Below are 18,345 nucleotides of genomic sequence, written 5' to 3'. Positions count from 1 at the left end.
ATGGGGAGCCCTTTGTGAATTCGCCCTTCACAACTGGCAGTGGGAATCGACCAAAGAGGTCCTTTTCTAAGCGAAACGTTCGGCTCCGTATAACAACCAATTAGTGGCGAAAGGGGGCCGGAGCCAGACTGCGCAAGCGCATTACCTGCCGGCCCGGCGCGGGCGACCATGCGGTCTCGGCCCGAGGCGTGCGCGCCTGCGCGGAGCCAGGGGGCGGGGCCCTCATGCGTCCCGGTTGCCTGGATACCTCTGCGACACGATTGGTGCCGCTGGCGCTTCCGGGCTGTGACTAGAAGGGGCAGTTGGCCTTCACTTTCCGAGGAGCCCGAGGAGGAGCGGCTGAAAGACCCGGCCGGCCACCCCGGACCTCGCGAAGCCGGCCTCCTGGCCCGCCCCCAAGTCCGGGAGCCCGGCCCCGCCACAAACCCCAGGTCCCCTCCAGGCTCCAGATCCGGGGAGGCTGGGCAGCCAGACCGTTGAGCTGCGCCTGCGCCCCGAGGCTCACGCCCCCCCCACGCAGCGCACCTTGATTCTTCGCAGCCTGGTCCCGGTCTGCGGAGAGCGATGCCGCTTCCCGACACCATGTTCTGCGCGCAGCAGATCCACATTCCCCCGGAACTGCCGGACATCCTGAAGCAGTTCACCAAGGCTGCGATCCGCACCCAGCCCGCCGACGTGCTGCAGTGGTCCGCGGGGTAAGCGCCTGGGAGAGCCGGCCGCTTCGCGTGGTCCGACGCTCAGGACACCTTCCCCAGCTGGTGTCTACACCTGAGCGTCTAGGAAGCATCATGGTTGGGTGACCTTCCCAGAAATTACTGCAGAATGCTCACTGTCCTGCAAAGTAATGACAACTCCATCGTGGGAGAGTGGTACTTACTCAGAGTAAAACTTACAAAGCAGTTGCGTCGGGTAAAAAAGTTTCTGCATTGTGTTATAAGACCAAGCCACTGCAGACCCTGTAATTTATTTGTAAAGTGATTTTTTTTTCTTTTTCTTTTTTTTTTTTACAAGAAGGAATCTTAGGGCTAGGTTCCTCCCAGGGTTAGGTACCTGGGTCAGTTTATTAGAACCCAAACGACCAAGGTCATGTTGGGGTGATTTTCCCAAGGCTGCTGTAAAGGTTAGACTTCGCCCAGCTTAGTTCACAGAAGGCAAATATTTCTTGCAGCAAACATACTATTTCCCTAATTTTAAAGTTGCAAACAGACCTTAAAACCATTAAAATAAACCCATTTGGTTTCGAAAGGAAAGTTCTTTGTCCTTTTCAGGAAACAGACTTAGAAACTCAGTTTTATGATCCCAAGAACCAGTATGAATGTAAACGTTTTATTTAGTAACCAGCATATCCAGTTTCTCTCACCTGTAAAACCAAGGTGACCTAGTTCCCTGTGGCCTACTCTAGCGGATAACCACAAAAGCTGATGGGTTAAAACAATAGGCATGTATTCTCTTACAGTTGTGGAGGCTGCAAGTCCGAAATCAGTTTCGCCTGGCTGTAGTCAAGCTGTCACGGCTTCTGTCCGGAGGCTCTAGGGAGAATCCAGTCCCTTGCCTTGCCTTTTCCAGCTTCTGGAACTGCCTTCCTCGTGTTCTATGGCTCATGGCCCCTTCGTCTTTAAAGCCAGAAGTGTGGCATCTCCAAGTCTCTCCCTCTGCCTCCCTCTCCGAAGGACACTTGTGGATTGCATTTAGGACCCCGAAGATAATTCAGTACAGTTTTCCCATCTCAGAATCCTCACTCACATCTACAAAAGTCCCTGTTACCACACAAAATGAGATCTGCAGGTTCCAGGATTAGGACCTGGATATCTTTGAGGCTCTTACAGAACCTACCACACAAGGCTGCTTATCAATCCAGTGCTTTGCCTTGTGACAAACACTTCTTTCGGTTGCTTCTGATAGATTCTCTCTGGGTTCTTCCCCCCAAAGAAAAAAAATTATGGCCCTGGTTTTAACCGTCATTAAAGCATCAATGAAAGTAGGACGTGTAAGAGTTTATTTGTACTGGACAGAACATTCCAAGATTGAGTCACTGTTTTCTTGGAACATTAAATTATTTTAATTTAAGCTTCACTTTAATTTAAAAGGCTCAACTGAGAACTTTCTGGATGTGCCATGCAACTGTTTTCTCTCGAGAACAATTTTGGAGTTGAGTAAAAGGAAGCATTATTCGCTAAGTAGTGTGTGCGAAATGGTCTCAGCCAGGTCCCAGCTGTCACCAGACAATCTGTTAGGGAGAGATGTTGCTCAGAAGAGGATGAATTGGTCTTTGAGGTTACAGCCAGGCAAGGGTAGTCTGGGTGGCTCAGTTGGTTAAGCATCCACTCTTAAAAAAGTCTTTAATGTTTCTTTTGAGAGAGAGAGAGACAGACAGACAGAGAATCAAGGGAGGGGCAGAGGGAGAGGGAGACACAGAATCCGAAGCAGGCTCCAGGCTCTGAGCTGTCAGCACAGAGCCCGGCGTGGGGCTGGAACTCACGAACCGCGAGATCGTGACCTGAACTGAAGTCAGACGCTCCTCAACTCTTGATTTCGGCCTGGGTCTTGATCTCACAGTTTGTGAGATCGAGCCCCTCATTGGGCTCTGGTGCTGACCGTGCAGAGCCTGCTTGAGATTCTCTCTCTCTCTCTCTCTCTCTCTCGTCTCTCTCTCTCTCTCTCCCTCCTCTCTCTCTGCCCCCTCCCCTGCTTGCACATGCTATGTCTCTTTCTCTCTCTCAAAATACATAAACAACAAACAAAAACTTTAAAAGACAAGGCAGGGGCGCCTGGGTGGCGCAGTCGGTTAAGCGTCCGACTTCAGCCAGGTCACGATCTCGCGGTCCGTGAGTTCGAGCCCCGCGTCGGGCCTCTGGGCTGATGGCTCAGAGCCTGGAGCCTGTTTCTGATTCTGTGTCTCCCTCTCTCTCTGCCCCTCCCCCGTTCATGCTCTGTCTCTCTCTGTCCCAAAAATAAATAAAACGTTGAAAAAAAAAAAAAATTAAAAAAAAAAAAAAAAAAAAAGACAAGGCAAAGGTATTCCAGGAAGAGGAATGGCATCAGGACAAAGGATGGTGACAGGAGGAAAAAGCAGAAAATCAGGATGCCTGCGAAGATAACTGCAGAAGCCTCCAGGAGGCGTTCAGGTTAACGAACTTTACAAACGAGGCTTTCAGGTGGCAGAGGCGGCTCGGCCTGGCTCCCCCGCCTGTGTTCTCTGCTCTGACGCAACAGCTAGTTGGCCGTACCTTGTTACGTCGCCTGTGCGTCGTGCGGTATGACTGGGGCAAGAATCGGTTCGATGCTATAGGCTGCTTTCTGCTGCACGGGCCTCCGGGGAATTAGCACATCGGGGCTCGCCCCTAACGCAGGCTTTCTCAGCCTGGGCACCGTTGACACTTGGACAGGACAATTGCTTGAGGGCTGGGGGGAGGGTGGGGCTGGGGGGGGGGTGTCTGGGCCTAGCAGGGCCCTTTGCAGCATCCTGGCCTGTACCCACTAGAGGCCAGTCGCACCATCCACCCCCTTCTGTGACGACCAGAAATGTCTCCAGAAACTGCCAGGGCCTTCCTGGGGAGGAGAAGGGAGAACCGTTGAGGACCACTGCTTTAGATGCTGTGTGGAGGTGGGTGAGTGGCTTGATCGATGATGAGGAACAAAGTCCCCCAAATAGGCGAAAACCCTAATTAGGAACAATATGACAAAGCTACACACCCATGCCTCCCCCCTGTCACCTTACTTCTTCCTGTCCACCTTTGTCTCTCTCACTGCTACCCTTGTGTTAGGTCAACAAAATACGGGCGGAGAGAGGAAAAGGGGACGAGGTACAAAATTTCTGTTAGCCTATCAAATACCTAGCTACGGCTATCTCTGTTACATAATCAGAGATGTTTCTAATGACTCATATCTTTTATTACTTTTTAAGTTTACTTTTGAGAGAGAGAGAGAGAGAGAGCTGGGGAGGGGCAGAGAGAGAGAATCCCAAGGAGGCTCCAGATTGCCAACACGAGAGCCCAGTGCGGGGCTCGAACTCACAAAACGCAAGGTCGTGACCTGAGCTGAAGTCAAGAGTCGGACGCTTAACCGATTGAGCCGCCCAGGCGCCCCTCATTATTCAGACCTTTTCGATTATGACCTGTTGGCCTGGCGGAGGATTTGCCATTCGTTTCGCTGTGTATATTGTTTCTTTTTGTTGTGTTAGCCATGAGAGTGGCCGGTGACTTGCCTTCAGCGGCTGGCCACCCCTGGCTCGCCTGGTGCCTCCTCCCCGTCCCCGCCAGACAGAAGCCGAGTGTGTGTCTCATCCTGACTCGTTGCCCTAAACTGGTTCCATGCCCTCACTTGTCCCGCTAGAGGCAATATTGGCACCGATGTAAGCACCCATATTCTCACCCCAGAAAGGAACAGGGAAAGGGGAAACAATGCTAAAACCATTACTAAATTGTTACTGTTAATTACTACATTAATTAAATTAATTGCTATTATTACTAAATTGTTAAATTTAATAAAGCAGTTTCCTAAAAAATTACTAAAACAAGGTACCAGGCAGGAAAGCGTGAAGGGTGGGGGAGGGTGGCCTCTGACTTAGAGGAGTGGGGCAGACAGGTGACCTCCCTGATCCGGGACCGTGTCGGGCTGAACCGAGATGGTCGAAATCAGGCCCCTTGGAAGGCAGCCAGGCCAACCAAAGGGAGGGCCAGATGCCAGCTGTCAAAGTGGAAGGACTGCACTGTGGCATTGCCCTTGGGTCACTGTCGTCCCAAATCTCCGACCGCCTTTGGCAGCATTCCAGGACCCCTCATAGTGTTTGCTTGATAAGAACATGTGTTTCGGGAGCCCCCCCGCCCCTTGGCCTGATGGCTGAGCGGCACGTTCAGCCCGCTGCGGCTTGAGCTCAGTGCTCCTAGGGGCCCTACAACAGGGATGGCCATTATCGGTTTTGCAGACAGAGAAACTGAGGCACGCAGAGAGGGTTAAGTTGGCGAGCCGAGTAGAGGAGCCAAGACCCCTGGAGGGGTTCCAGGCATTGGGGGTCATTTAAGAGACCGCATTCATTACGGTGCTTTCTGTGTATCGACGAGCCTTCAGGGACATCTGTTGCTGTTAGGTATTTTTCAGCTTTGTCAAGAGGAGATCCGCTTCCTGTCAAGGACAGAATTGAAATGCCCGTGGCCACTCAGAAAATGGACACAGGCCTGACTCAAGGACTCCTGAAAGTTTTGCACAAGCAGGTATGAGGGGTCTCTGTTAATCTGTCGGCTCCACGAGATAGAGTGTGGCTGCGTTAACGCATCCCAGCACATTTGCGAGGCCTCCGTTCCCTGTGCAAACCCGCAGGATTTAGTCAAAGGAGGGATCCGTTGTATTCAGTGCTCTTTCTCTAGTTGAAAGAACCCAACATAGCTATTCGTGATTAGATTGTAGGAGAGTGAAATATAATTTCTTTTAAATACCAAATTAAAACGCTAGATGCTCCTGGACTGCAAGTCTGAACATTCAACTCCAAACATGGGGGCTGCAAGTCTCTTCTTGAAATATGTTTATAAAAATTTTGTGTGTGCTAAAGAAATAATTTGCCGCCTCATTAATCTGAACAGCAGAGCGCCCTTTGACGTCTGGTGTCCTTCGTCCAGAGAACCCGGGCGTGGGCGAGGTCCTTCCTGGCACAGTCTTGCGCAAGAGTCCCGGGCCGGTGCTCTCCCGACCTACCATCTTGCTTTCAGAGAAACGAGTTACCAGATTGCGTGTTATCCGGCCAATCTTGGCAATCCTAATGATTGCGTTGTGTTGCTAAAAATGACATTAGTGGTATCACCTTGATCTTTAAAGTGATTTGTCCCCATTACACTTTTTGACTTACCGTGCTTCTGTGCCAGATACGCTGACTTCTGGAAATCTGGAGGGAAAAACGAATAACCATTGAAAGGGGTAGCTCGGGAAAAGTCACGCTAAAATTGCTCAAAGCATTTCACGTTCAAGACCATTGGCACATCGCGGTAGTTACCAGTTCTCACAGATTGTTTCAAAAAGTAGAAGGAATGAATTTGTTTTCAGTTTTCAAATTTCTCTTATTTAACTGTTAACACATGGAGCGGGTAGGATTTGAAATGTTTTCATTTTGTTTGTTGAAGTTTATTTTTTTTGTAATATGAAATCTATCGTCACATTGGTTTCCGTACAACACCCAGCGCTCCTCCCAACAGGTGCCCTCCTCCGTGCCCCTCACCCACCCTCCCCTCCCTCCCACCCCCTCATCAACCCTCAGTCTGTTCTCAGTTTTTAAGAGTTGAAGTTTATTTTTTCTTGCGAAGCATTTCACACAGACCACAGAGAATCACCTACCCCATGTGCGTGTGCCCGTTTTCCTAAGGCCTCACCGTCCTTTTCCTTTGAGAAGTTAACTGTGCCGATATCGGCTCACCGCGCCCTCCTGCCGGGCAAGCATTCCCCCCACACACCTTCCCACCCAGCTCTCCCCGGGCTCTGTGTGTTGTGAATTCAGAGCTCATCTCTTCCCAGCATGCAGTTGTGCACCTGGGATGAGTTTAAAGATTCATCAGCATTATGTTTCACGGGTTTTTAAACCTTAATACTTGCAGACGTAAAAACGTACTGATTTTGTCATACTGTGTTTTCTATACAGTGTAGCCACAAGCAGTATGTGGAATTAGCACATCTTGAGCAGAAATGGAAAAATCTGTGCCTGCCCGTAGAAAACTTCAGAACTCTGCTGCAGCTGGATCCTTGCGAAAACAAAATCGAGTGGATAAAATTTTTAGCGCTCGGATGTAGCATGCTTGGTGGGGTACGTACCTACAAGTAGTGTATTAATCATCCTGGGTAATCATAGGCCTGGCTTGAAAATAATGGAGGTGTTTCAGTAACTGAAGGAAACACTCTCATTACTCACTTTGTCTAAGAGAAGCAATTTTTTTTTCCAGAGACTATCGTATTTTTTTCAATGTTTATTGATTTATTGAGAGAGATTGAGAGAGAGAGCGAGTGAAGGAGGGACAGAAAAGGGGAGAGAACCCCAAGCAGGCTCCATGCCGTCAGCACAGAGCCCAGCACGGGGCTCAAACTCACGAACCTCGAGATCATAACCCGAGCCGAAGTCAGATGCTTAACCAACTGAGCCACCCAGGCACCCCTGACTGTCTTATTCTTGGGCTTACAGTTACTTTAAACTTTTTTTTTAATGTTTATTTATTTTGAGAGAGAGAAAGAAAGCATGAGTAGGGAAGGGGCAGAGAGAGAGAGGGAGAGAGAATCCCAAGCAGGCTCCACGCTGTCAGCGCAGAGCCCGACATGGGGCTCCATCTCATGAACCATGAGGTCATGACGCTGAGCCAACACCAAGAGTCAGTTGCTCACCCAGCGGAGCCACCCAGGCGCCCCTGGGCTTACAGTTATTTTAATTTGGGAAAGTTAAAGACTTACGAATGCTTCAATTTTAAAATTGTTAACAGTAGATAAAATATCATTAAAAGTAGATAAAAAAAAGTAGATAAAATATCATTAAAAGGCATTTGGGTTTTAGAACAGAATGCATCAGTGACGTTTTATGAAACTACACACCGTTTCGTAAGCAGATGTTATTTTCCTCCTCTGTGGGAAGAGGCGTAAAGTTAGTTTATATTTGAGTTAAAATCTGTGATTAGTAGGTGACAGATATAGTGAACTTGGCTTATGTTGAAGTACGACTGTTGGGAATCAAGACACAGGCGACTCTCCAATTCCCAAGGTAAGGGCGTCTCTGAACCGAGGGGGGCGGGGAGAGGAGGGACCGGACTTCTTTGGGGATCTGGACGCTCTCTCTCCAGCTCCAGTGTTCGAGTCTGTGAGACACCGGGGTCCGAGGGAGGAAGAGCTACCACTGTCCGCTTGTGAAGAAGGGGTTTTTAGGAGGAGAAGTGGCCCCTTCACTGCCGAGATGGCCACCTGTTTTCTGCCCTCCCTTTTTATAGTCTTTGCACCGCAGAGATCATAACTGGTAATTCAGTCCACGTTTCATGACGCACTCATCTCCGGTTTTAATTTTAGATAGTCATTTAACGTCAGAAGCGCCCATGATCCCCACACGATCACTAACACCAACAATGCGCCGCTGCTGAGAGCCTCTGCTCTCTTCCTCCATTCGATCCCCCTGCCTCCCCGGCCCGAAGCAACCGCTATCCCAAATCTCACGCTTCCTGGGGGCCACGTACATAGCCCAAGAAATACATTATCTCGGGGCACCTGGCTCGCTCAGTCGGTTTTAAGCGTCCAACTTCGGCTCAGGTCATGATCTCGTAGTTCATGAGTTCGAGCCCCGCACTGGGCTCTGTGCTGACAGCTCAGAGCCTGGAGCCTGCTCCGGATTCCGTGTCTCCCTCTCTGCACCCCCACCCCCCGCCTCCCCCCGGCTCATATTCTGTGTGTGCCTCTCTCTTTCTAAAATAAATGACCATAAAAAAAAATAAAAGAAAGAAAGAACATCATTTTATTTTCGTTGGTTTCAACTTTATGAAAAGAGGATTCTGTTATTAGTAACCTTCTGGAACTTCTTTTCACTCCCAGTTAGATTTCCTTATCTGTCCGTCTGTATCATTACAGACCGCTGTAGGTCGTGCATGGCCTCTGCTGTGTGATAGCGACTCTGTGATGGACCACAGTTCACTGGTTCTACTCAGGGCCCCAGTGAGAAAGTGGGAAACCCCAGGAGAGCCAGGTGCTGGCTGGACGCTGCACGCTGAGCTGCACGGGGGCCCAGAGGCAGTGTGTCCACCAGCCGTGGAGAGGACGGCAGCCCCGGGGACCCTCCTGCGGCAAAGACGGGCCCCAACGTGACCGGTGGGAAGGACAAAGTCAGATTTCGTTACTGAAGCTAACGTTACCTTGCTTGGTTCATCTGGAACTCCTGTGTAAAATGAGTATCTAATATTTGAACGGAAGTTTATGGTGTAGTTGTGAAATTCAGATTTTCCCAGAAGGTAGAATGTTTCATACTGTGGGGGACCCACCTTTGTCACTTTCACTTTAAGCCTGACCGTTAAGCGCTAGATTTGGAGCCAGGCCAGAGCAAGCGACAGGGTCTCTTGTCCACGCGTCGGGTGGGACGCTAGGTGGAGACATCTGGTCGCCTTCTGAACGCAACACCAGCGTGCGCGCCCCTCCTTTCCTCCTTGAATAAGTCTGTCATCCTGGCTGGTCAGTGTGGGGTCCGGTCCCGTCCCCGAGCCAGGCCACCTCGGCAGTAGTGCTTGCTGTGAGCCGCGGACTCTGGAGCCAGGCGGTCAGGGAAGGTCCCCTCCTGCTGGTCCCCGTCCCCTCTGGCCCACCGGCCGTGTAGGTGGGGAAGGGAGAGGGGGGCGGGGGAGTGCGGGTGGCCCGGGGCGGCCAGGCCCCGAAGGAGAGAGGCCACTGGATGCCCACGCGTTGGCGGGGCAGCGTGGAGGCGCATCAGCAACCGGAAGCTGTGCCTCCGAGGGGATGGTTGTGGTGTCGTGGGCGTCTTAGCGTTTATGTTTATGCTTTTTAAAAACCCTTCAGAGGGAGGAGACGGAGCGGTGACGTGGAAGGAAAGGACGAGTATTTTACGACGGATTACTGCCCGTTCACCTTCCACAGAGGCTTTCCGGTAAACTGGAATCTGGTGGCTGTGTCGGCACAACGGGCTCCACCCCGCCGCCTCCATCCACGGTCTCTGCGTGGCTGGTGGCAGACGCGTCCTCCGTGCTGTCCGTGCTCTCAAATTCCTCTTCGAAATCGCCGGGCAGAGGGATCAAATGCAAGGTCTCCGCGAAGACCAGAAGCTCTACTTAAACTTCAGAGTCCTGTGAATCGCGCCTGCCTGCCTTCCTTGCTTCACAAACGTGTGCTGAGCCCTGCTTCGAGCTGGGCCCCGTCCTGAGTGGACAGAACAGGCAGACGTGCCTCGCCGCCACCTGGCTTACCGCGTCGCGAGCCACAAACGGGGTTCCGGGCCGTGTGCGCTGCCCGGGGCAGGTGGGAGGCGGGGCGGGCGTGCTGGTGACTCCCGCTCGCCCCCCCCCCCCCCGCCCCCTGCTCCGATGCCGTGCGATGCTTGCCCGGCAAGATGACATTTCATGTCGTGATCTTTGAGTTTCCTTTTCTGCAGCACCGGCAGTGATCCTAAGCATCGAAGCAGGGGATCAAAATTCTTCGCTTTGTTTTTTAAGCTTGAGGACCTCTTTTAGTACAAAAAAAAGTTGTGAATGAAGCCCCCCCCACCCTCCGCCCACACTGAGGGAGGAAGCCCGGAATGGCAAACCACCGGCCCGACGCTCGAGAGCCTCTGAGAAGCATGAACTTCGCTCTGCGTCCGGTGGCCAGGATGCGTGTGCGTAACGCGATTTTCCATCCAATCGCGCCGCTTACGCTTAACCACTTAACCGAATGAGCCACCCAGGCGCCCCCTAACGCGCCGCTTACAAATGGGCGTCACGTCCAGGGTTCTCGCCGTGGGCTGGGACGTTCGGCACCTTGTCTCGATTCTCCTTAATCCTCCAGCAGCCCTCTGCGGAAGGGCCGTCCGGGGCCTCGCACGATGACTAGTCGTGGAGGGAGGCTCAGGGACTCAGACTGCAAGTGGCAGAGCGGGATCTGAACGCAGACCACAGGCTCCACGCTGCCGATGCACGGCCACCGGGCTCCCTGGGGACTCTAGCCCAGGAGTGTGCCGCCCTCGGGTTGGGGCACCGTGTGAGAGCCTGCAGGTTCCTGTCTCAGAGAATAACCGCTCCCAAGGACTGTCATTAATATCACTTGATTTCCTAAAAGGAGTTTTACTCTGAAAAGCTCTCCCTGCCAGCCTCCTAGCAGGGCCCAGCTGGAATTCTTAGGACAACCTCCAAGCACAGTGGGTCATCTCCCCGGTGGCCCAGTGATGGAGGCAGCGTCCTGGCTCGCTCCCCTATTCAGGTTTCCCAGCTTGGCCTCTGAGCCCATTCTGAGGTGCCCACGAGAAGTCCTTTTACCGTCTGACCGTGGAAAAGAAACAGCCCCCCCGCCGTGGGTGGGAGCCTCACGTCACAGACAAGTTTGGTAACTGTCTCCACCAGGAGGGCTGCTCTTGGGCCCCTGGGGTCTCCGGCCCCCAGCACCAGGCACCCCACTGCTGAGGGTCTCCCCCAGGGGGGAGAAAGAGGCGGGGTGCACCCCACCCACATGCCTCCACTGGCCTTGTCCCTGTGCTCACACGTGGGGGCCCTCCCTCCTCCCCGGACGGCGACATGGGCAGCATCGGCCCTCACGAACGGGCTTCTCCCGAGGACCGAGTCCCGCCATCTCGAGAGTACCCGTCCGCCACCCTCACCTGCCGCAGGTCCCCGAACTGAACTGCCTGCGTTTTAGATGAGAAAACCCCTGAGGATGAGGAAGGAAGTGAAAAGGTCCTCAGACTTTTTCGGAGTGAAATGCGGGGGTGACACCACTGCTTGAGGTACTGAGCTCTCCCTCCCGGCTGCCATCAGGCCACACCTCAGAGGAGACCCCCCCCCCTTCTTTTTAAAGGGATCAGTCACGATGTTACACGGGTTGTCCCTTCCTGCTAGCTAAAAGGGGATTGGGGGAGGTGTGAGGTGCCTCTGTTGTCACCACAAGAGCAGCTAAAATTCTGAAACAGAAGCTTCCACGGAGCCGGTGCCCTGAAGCTGCTCAGGAAACAGCAGGTGTCTCCAGGCCTGTCTTTGTCTCCTGTCCCCGCCTGAATCGCATGCGCGGCTCAGACTTAAGTGCTGGGCTAGAAGCAAGGGCAGCCACACCTTCCAGAAGAGCTTGTGTCAGGAGAGTGAGTCGGGGCAGGGGCGCCTGCCTGCGAGGGTCTTCTGGCTGGAGAGCAACCCTTGGGAGCGGAGAAATCTGGCTCAGGTACAAAGCCAGGCAAGTTGCCTTCCGAACCCTCGTGGATATAAAAATGGCTGCGCATCTCATTGCCAGAAATGTTAACACCGGTAGCATCATCGGGCCTTTGCACAAGGCAGGGATGCTGGGATGTTTTGATGCACTTTTTCCCTAAATGCCTCCTCCTCGGAAGCATTGGAGCCACAGTTTCCCAGACCTCATCTGCTTGCTCCGAGAAGGCTGCTTCCGTCCCCATCATCCCTCCTGAGGCTCAGCATCGCCACACCCACTGGCGACTCTCTCCCGCTTGTGACGGACATAAAAGCAAAATCTAACAAAACCACGTGTCTTTGAAAGGCCGCGAGGCAGCGAGTCCACTGGCAACTTGGGTCGGGGCGGGGGCAGGTCTGTCTCCAGTCGAGCCTCCAGATGAGGCCCCAACCCTGGCCAACACCTTGACTGGAGCCATGAACGGGCCAGCTAAGCAGTGCCGACTCCTGACCCACAGAAACTTAGAGAGAGCAAAGGTGACTCCAGACATTTGTGTGTCCCTCAGGGTGTCAGGTTTGTCCCCCTACGCAGCCTCAGTCCCGGTCAGGCAGGTCCGTGCGTGACCGTCCCATCTGTGTTTTTCTCACTCTTTCCTCCCAAGTGCAGCCCCCTAAACAGCCTGCTCTCTGCAGGGGAGAAGGGCCCTGACTGGCATGAGGTGTAAATGCTCCCACCGTGGCTGGTCTCAAGCTACCAATGGGAGGTCATCCCTCTCAATAAACTCCTGGAAAGTTTACAGTCCGCAAGAGCTGGTCCCCTGCACACAGGCCTGGTCCCTGCGTCTCCACGAGGCTCTCGTGGGGCCACCAGGGATCCGATACAGTCTAGCACTAAACCAGCGCCGTCTGTGTGGGCCTTCCTGCTGTGCTTGACGTAGGCAGTGGCTCCCCCTCCGTGAGTGCGTTTCCTTGAGCCCTCCTGGTTTGGAGGGAGTCAGCCCCCTCAGAGCTTGTGCCTTGGTGGGAGACGCACGGCTTTTCCCAGGCCTGGCTTTCGGGCTCAAAGCCACGGTACCGGCAGCCGGGGAGGGGGTGGGGGTGACCGACCCAGGCAGAGGGAGGCACGGTGCCCAGGGGCGAAGGGGCTGGTGCTTCCCGGAGCTGAGACAAGGCCCAGAGCAAGGCCGGCCCTGCCTGGGACCTGCACGGAGCCTGACGGGCAGGTGACACGTCTACTTGGTGAGCGTTAGCTCCGTCCCCTAGGCATGTGGTGACGCCGAAGGGGCTGGTGAGTTCTGCGCTGGCTTGGGGCCCGTCTTGAGGGGGCTGATACTTCCTCACGTCCTGGAGAGTCATTCCCATTTTATTTATTTATTTATTTATTTATTTATTTATTTAAGTTTATTTATTTATTTTGAGAGAGAGAGAAAGTGTGAGTCAAGGAGAGGCAGAGAGAGAGAGATTGAGAATCTCGAGCAGGCTCTGCACTGTCAGTGCCAGAGCTTGACACGGGGCTCGAACTCACCAACTGTGAGATCATGACCTGAGCTGAAACCGAGAGTCAGACGCTTAAGCGACTGAGCCACCCAGGTGCGCCCCCCCCCCATTTTAATATAAAATGAAATCTGTGGATTAACATTCTTTTCAGGCCAATTGCATCATGATCAAACCTTCCCTTTTCTTTGTTTATGGCAATTGTAACCTTACCCAGTTCTTCATTTAGATCGAGGAGAACGTACCCTTCGGAGACTTCCTGTCAAATACGCTCCGGCGTTTTCTCTGCGTGTGTCTTAGGCTTCCGTTTCAGCGGTGCCAAGTGGTAATTGTTTCCCCCTGTCTGTGGTGTCTCTAGTCACTGAACACTTCGATGAAGCATCTGTGTGAGATCCTGACCACGGACCCCGAGGGCGGGCCCGCCCGCATCCCGTTTGAGACTTTCTCCTACGTCTACCGTTACTTGTCCAAGATGGACTCGGACGTCCCCGAGGGGGACACAGAGTCCTATCTCGCCACTTTAAAGGACACTGTGTGAGTATAAGCGCTCCCCGGAATTTGAGTGTGCTGATGCCCAGAGAGGGTCCTTTCTCCCTCTTTTCCTCAAACGACTGGGTTCCTGCAGATCCTGCCCGTGCTGGGAGGGAAGGGCCACGCACACCGGCTCCCAGGTGTCCCTCGGCCGCACCAGAGAAAGCCACACGGCAGGAGGCGGCTTTTCTCCGGGTGTGACCCGGGGGGGGGGGGGACGCTGGTTCTCTTCACACTTGAGAGGGAGGGTTTATCCTGTCTTTAAGATGAGTTTATCCAGAATTTATCCTGATTCTTTCGGGCGTCAAATGGTTTCACATCACAGCGTGTCAAAGCGGAAGATGGAAGTGTCTCCGCAATGACCTTGCGGGGGGGGGCGGGGGTGACTTCCCGCCGTGTTCCTTGAATGTGTCCCCTTCTGTCTTTGCTGGGAGGGGCCGGACACCAGACTGACAGAGTGACAGACATGGCCGGCCCTCAGGCAGGGCTGAGGGCCCTGAGAACAAGGGAGCAGAGGCGGACACATGGGGGCAGGGCACCCGCTGCTCACCAGGCCTTGTCCCCGCCGCCAGACTCTGGTCCCCTCCTGCCCAGGGATGCCAGGGCCAGCGCCCAGACTCCCCAGCTGCCGCAGTGGCCGTCTCTCCTCGGCTCGGCCTCCTGGACCGTGTCGTGTCCCCGCTCCTCCAGGACCCACGTCCTCCGCCGTCCAGCCTGCCCCTTCCCCCACGTGCCGCCTGCTGACTTGGCACGCGCTCCTCCTGGGGGACAGCACGCCAGGTGACCCCCTTCCTGCCGACACTCCTGACGCCACAGTTCTTGGGGACTCGCCTCTCCCCTCTCCGATGTCCACGTGGATGTCTCTCACCTTCCCCTCTCCCCCCCTCCCCCTGCAGCTGGCTCCCCACCTCCAGGGCTGCGTCCCAGGAGGAAAATGTACCCTTCCCAGCACCTCCCTTCTTTCCTGAGACCTCCAGCACCACCCCTGGCTGCCTCCCGGTGGCGCGTGATAGGAGGGGACTGCCCGCCCTGGGACTGTCCCCTTCTTGACTCCTGGTCCCACCTCGTCTGGTCACAGTCACGCTCTTCCTGTGTCAGTCTTAGAGCACGCGCCTGATCTCAGGTCCTCACGGTGGGCGCTGCATAGACCCTGTCCTGTCACCTCGCACCAGACCCATTCTCTAGCTCCAGACCCAGCCTGTCCCGTGGCCCGGAGGCAGCTTACGCCCTGCCAAGGACAGCAGCATCCCAGAGTTGAACCAGGCTTTCGGAGACTCGCTCCTGCTGTCCCTCCCCCCCCCCCCACCTCGGGGAATCTCAGCCCCCCAGCCCTGTTTTGAAGCCAGTCTTGCTTCCCAGCTCTGGACTCTGGTATCAAACCACCCACTTGACCTTCCCGCTGGGATGTCTGTGCACGAGCCAGGCTGAACGTGTCCCAGCAGAAATCCACCTTCTTTCCCATGAATTCCCCCACTGGTTTCCCTCTGTCCGTAAACCGAGCCACCCTCCTCCCCACGAGGGAGGTCAGAGCAGAGACATGGGTGCCCCTGTCCTCCCCTGCCCCCCCCCCCCCTTGACCCATCTCACATCTTCCTGCCTTTAATTTTTTTTTAATGTTTGTTTTTGGGAGAGAGAGAGAAAGAGACAGAGTGCTTTGGGGGGGGGGGGAGGCGGGAGGGGTAGAGAGAGAAGGAGACACAGAATCCGAAACAGGCTCCAGGTTCTGGGCCATCAGCACAGAGCCCGACACCCATGGACCGTGAGATCATGACCTGAGCCGAAGTCCGATACTTAACCGACTGAGCCCCCCAGGCTCCCCGTCAGCTGGCCTTTAAGAGGGAAAACCTCTGCGCCTTCATGGCCTCTGGGTCCTGCAGGCTCTGACAGCTGCCCACCCGCAGGCTCGCTCCTCTGGTTTGCGTTTGACGACCCCTGCTCATCGTGCTTCAGCCACACGGGTCCCCGAGTGTTTCAAGCAGGCCAAGCTCCCCCACCCCTAGCATGCTTGTTCTTCCCGAACATCCCACCCCCTTTGCCTGGCTGCCCTGCGTCCCTGCTCAGAGAGGCCTCTCCTACAGGCCCCTCTCTGTCCCTCTGTGAGGTCATCTGATGTGATGTTCGTGGAGGGTGGCGACGGGATGCGGTGCCGTCTGCCCGCCCAGCGGTGCCCAGGGGACCCTTGGCCTGCCTGCCCCCCACAGGTGGTGGAGGAGGAGAGGTTCAGAGCCTCTAGGGAGTCCGGGTTGTGTCGGTGAAGAGCCTACCGAGGGAACCGGGGGTGGGTTCTGGCCAGAAGACCCTCGAGAGACATGATGACTCCGGAAACTTCTGCAGAGGTCCAGACCAGAGCTGACAAATAGGGCGAGGCTGTAGCACTGCCCCAGACTGGGGAGGCTAACTGGATGGCAGGGGTCGGCGACAGGCTTCCGGGACTGTGGGCCCGTGGTCCTGGGGCCGAGCACCGGACCCCTGCCCCCTCCCCGCCTGCCTGTGCACACTTGCTAAGTAGGCCTCTTTTTGCAGCGGGAGTGATTTCTTTCTACTCGGTAATTCGTTGATTCCCTCCACGATTCCCTCAGTGTTTGAGACACTTTGACTTTGCCAAAGTCAAAGGCGCTGGACATGACCTTGCACTGATGCGCCACAGGTTTGCGTGGGAGAGACGGGCTGGGCTGCACAGGCCTACCAGGGGCCCCCGGCTGAGGAGGTGCCCCGGGGGCTGACCCTGAGATGGCTCTGCAGGGACCTCGCCCCGGAGGTGTGCGAAGCCCCTGGAAGGTTGGAGTGGCCCCTTCCTGTGTCCAGAAGAATCTGGCGCGGTGCATTCACGGCGAGATTTGTTCTGAAGCCGTCAGCTACTACCTGAGGTGAAGAATCACTGGTTCCCAAGGAAGGTCCGCGTAACATCGCACTCAGTGCTTTCCTTCCATCACTCGGTGGATGGCTCTTCCTTCACGCGGGGAATACACTCCGGTTGGGCCTTGGCTTGCTGTCCGCACCGCTAGCATGGCAAGCACTCTCTGCCCGGCGGCTTGAGAACCGTCGGGCCTGCTGTGGCTGGAAATCCTCACAGCCCGGATAGCAAGAGGGCGGGCGGACACGCATCCTTCTGCAAGATTCTGTTCTTGGTCTCCAAGGAGCCATGGCGGGAGACTGTTTGGCAAGCGGGATCCCCTTGGGAACGTAGGAGATGGTTGCCTTTCGTGGTAAAATACGGGTTAGAGCCACCAACCGGTGTCCCTTTCGCCTGTAAAAATATGAGCCCTCTGAGACCGTTCTCACCTTCCCCGCCGACCACGCAGAAGTTCCGTATTTTTACATCCACTGATGCTGACGATAGTAGTTTGCTAATGTTCACCATCTCTTAAGAAATAAAAGTATCTCTAGTTAAAAAAAGAAAATCAAGGGACATGCTGTTGTCAATGCCAAAGTTTCATAGACGCAAGACACCCTTTCAGTTTTACTGGACCGACATTATATATATATTAATGTTTATTTGAGGGAGAGAGAGCGCGCAAGCTGAAGAGGGGCAGAGAAGAGAGGGAGACGGAGAATCCCAGGCAGGCTCTGAGCTGTCAGCACAGAGCCCAGTGCGGGGCTCGGACCCACGAACCGTTGAGGTCATGACCTGAGCCCAAGTCAGACATTTAACCGACTGAGCCTCCCAGACGCCCCCGGCCAACTTTTTGAATAGAAGGATACTTTTGTTTCAGTAGTGACTAAAATTTGAGGAGTCAGTGAAGAAAAACATATAAAGTATGGATTGTTTCACCTAGAAATAAATGCCCATTTTTATACGAGAAAATAGAATGCTTTCTTTTCAGAGGTAAGAATGACTGATTAGAGACCAGAAAGAATCCATTTTTCTAGGTAAAACTTTTCAATTGTTTTGCGCTTCATAAAAACCGTACTGCGTGCTGTGAGAAATTACTAATAAGTGTCTTTATCTGTTTCCAATTTAGAGACTCTAGAAAGAACGGCATGATAGGACTTTCAGATTTCTTCATTCTGACAAGGAAAGTTTAGGAAACCTCGAAGAGAAAGTGCAGAAGACAGAGCCATTAATACAGAAGAGAACACTTCTTAATGTCAAGTGGTGCCTTTGTAAAACGTCGGCACCAAATACAGCTTGTCATTAACCACATACATGTGTAGCATGAATTTTTCTCCGGGTGGAAGTTCAGTGCGGCCAGTGAAACACGGCGGTGGGGGGGGGGGGGTCTTCTAAATGATGGCTCTTCACATGCTTCCTGAAGAACCTTACGTGTGAAGGATTCACAGCAGGGAAACAGTCTTTCTGAGTGAAACGATCTCTGTGGGTGCTACAGAATAGGGAGGGGAGGGGCGGCGTAAAAACTGGCCACTCTGTTTCCTCCTTGGAGGCTCCCGGCCAGTGAGGTGTTTGCTCCCCGGGGGGAGCACACGTAAGACGCCCCAAGAAGAGCGTCCTCTGCCGAAGCGGGATGTGTTCCGGGAGACGTGGCCCTGGAGAAGGCCTGCTGGCTGG

The 18,345-nt window shown here is 54.1% G+C and overlaps 1 protein-coding gene across 1 annotated transcript; it reads left to right on the top strand.

The window, feature by feature from the left end:
- The first annotated feature begins 329 nt into the window (after positions 1 to 329).
- ROPN1L (rhophilin associated tail protein 1 like) lies at positions 330 to 17,982 on the top strand. The gene is made up of 5 exons (XM_030332549.1): positions 330 to 695; positions 5,087 to 5,210; positions 6,623 to 6,784; positions 13,666 to 13,841; positions 17,801 to 17,982. The coding sequence occupies exons 1-5, from the start codon at positions 565 to 567 to the stop codon at positions 17,862 to 17,864; spliced, it is 657 nt and encodes a 218-aa protein (XP_030188409.1). The 5' UTR covers positions 330 to 564; the 3' UTR covers positions 17,865 to 17,982.
- The last annotated feature ends 363 nt before the right edge of the window (positions 17,983 to 18,345 follow it).

The sequence above is a fragment of the Lynx canadensis genome, chromosome A1 (assembly GCF_007474595.2).
Source record: "Lynx canadensis isolate LIC74 chromosome A1, mLynCan4.pri.v2, whole genome shotgun sequence".
In the NCBI taxonomy this organism is placed as follows: Eukaryota; Metazoa; Chordata; class Mammalia; order Carnivora; family Felidae; genus Lynx; species Lynx canadensis.
Note: the sequence above shows the minus strand (reverse complement) of the source record. Positions and strands in the feature narration are given on the sequence as shown.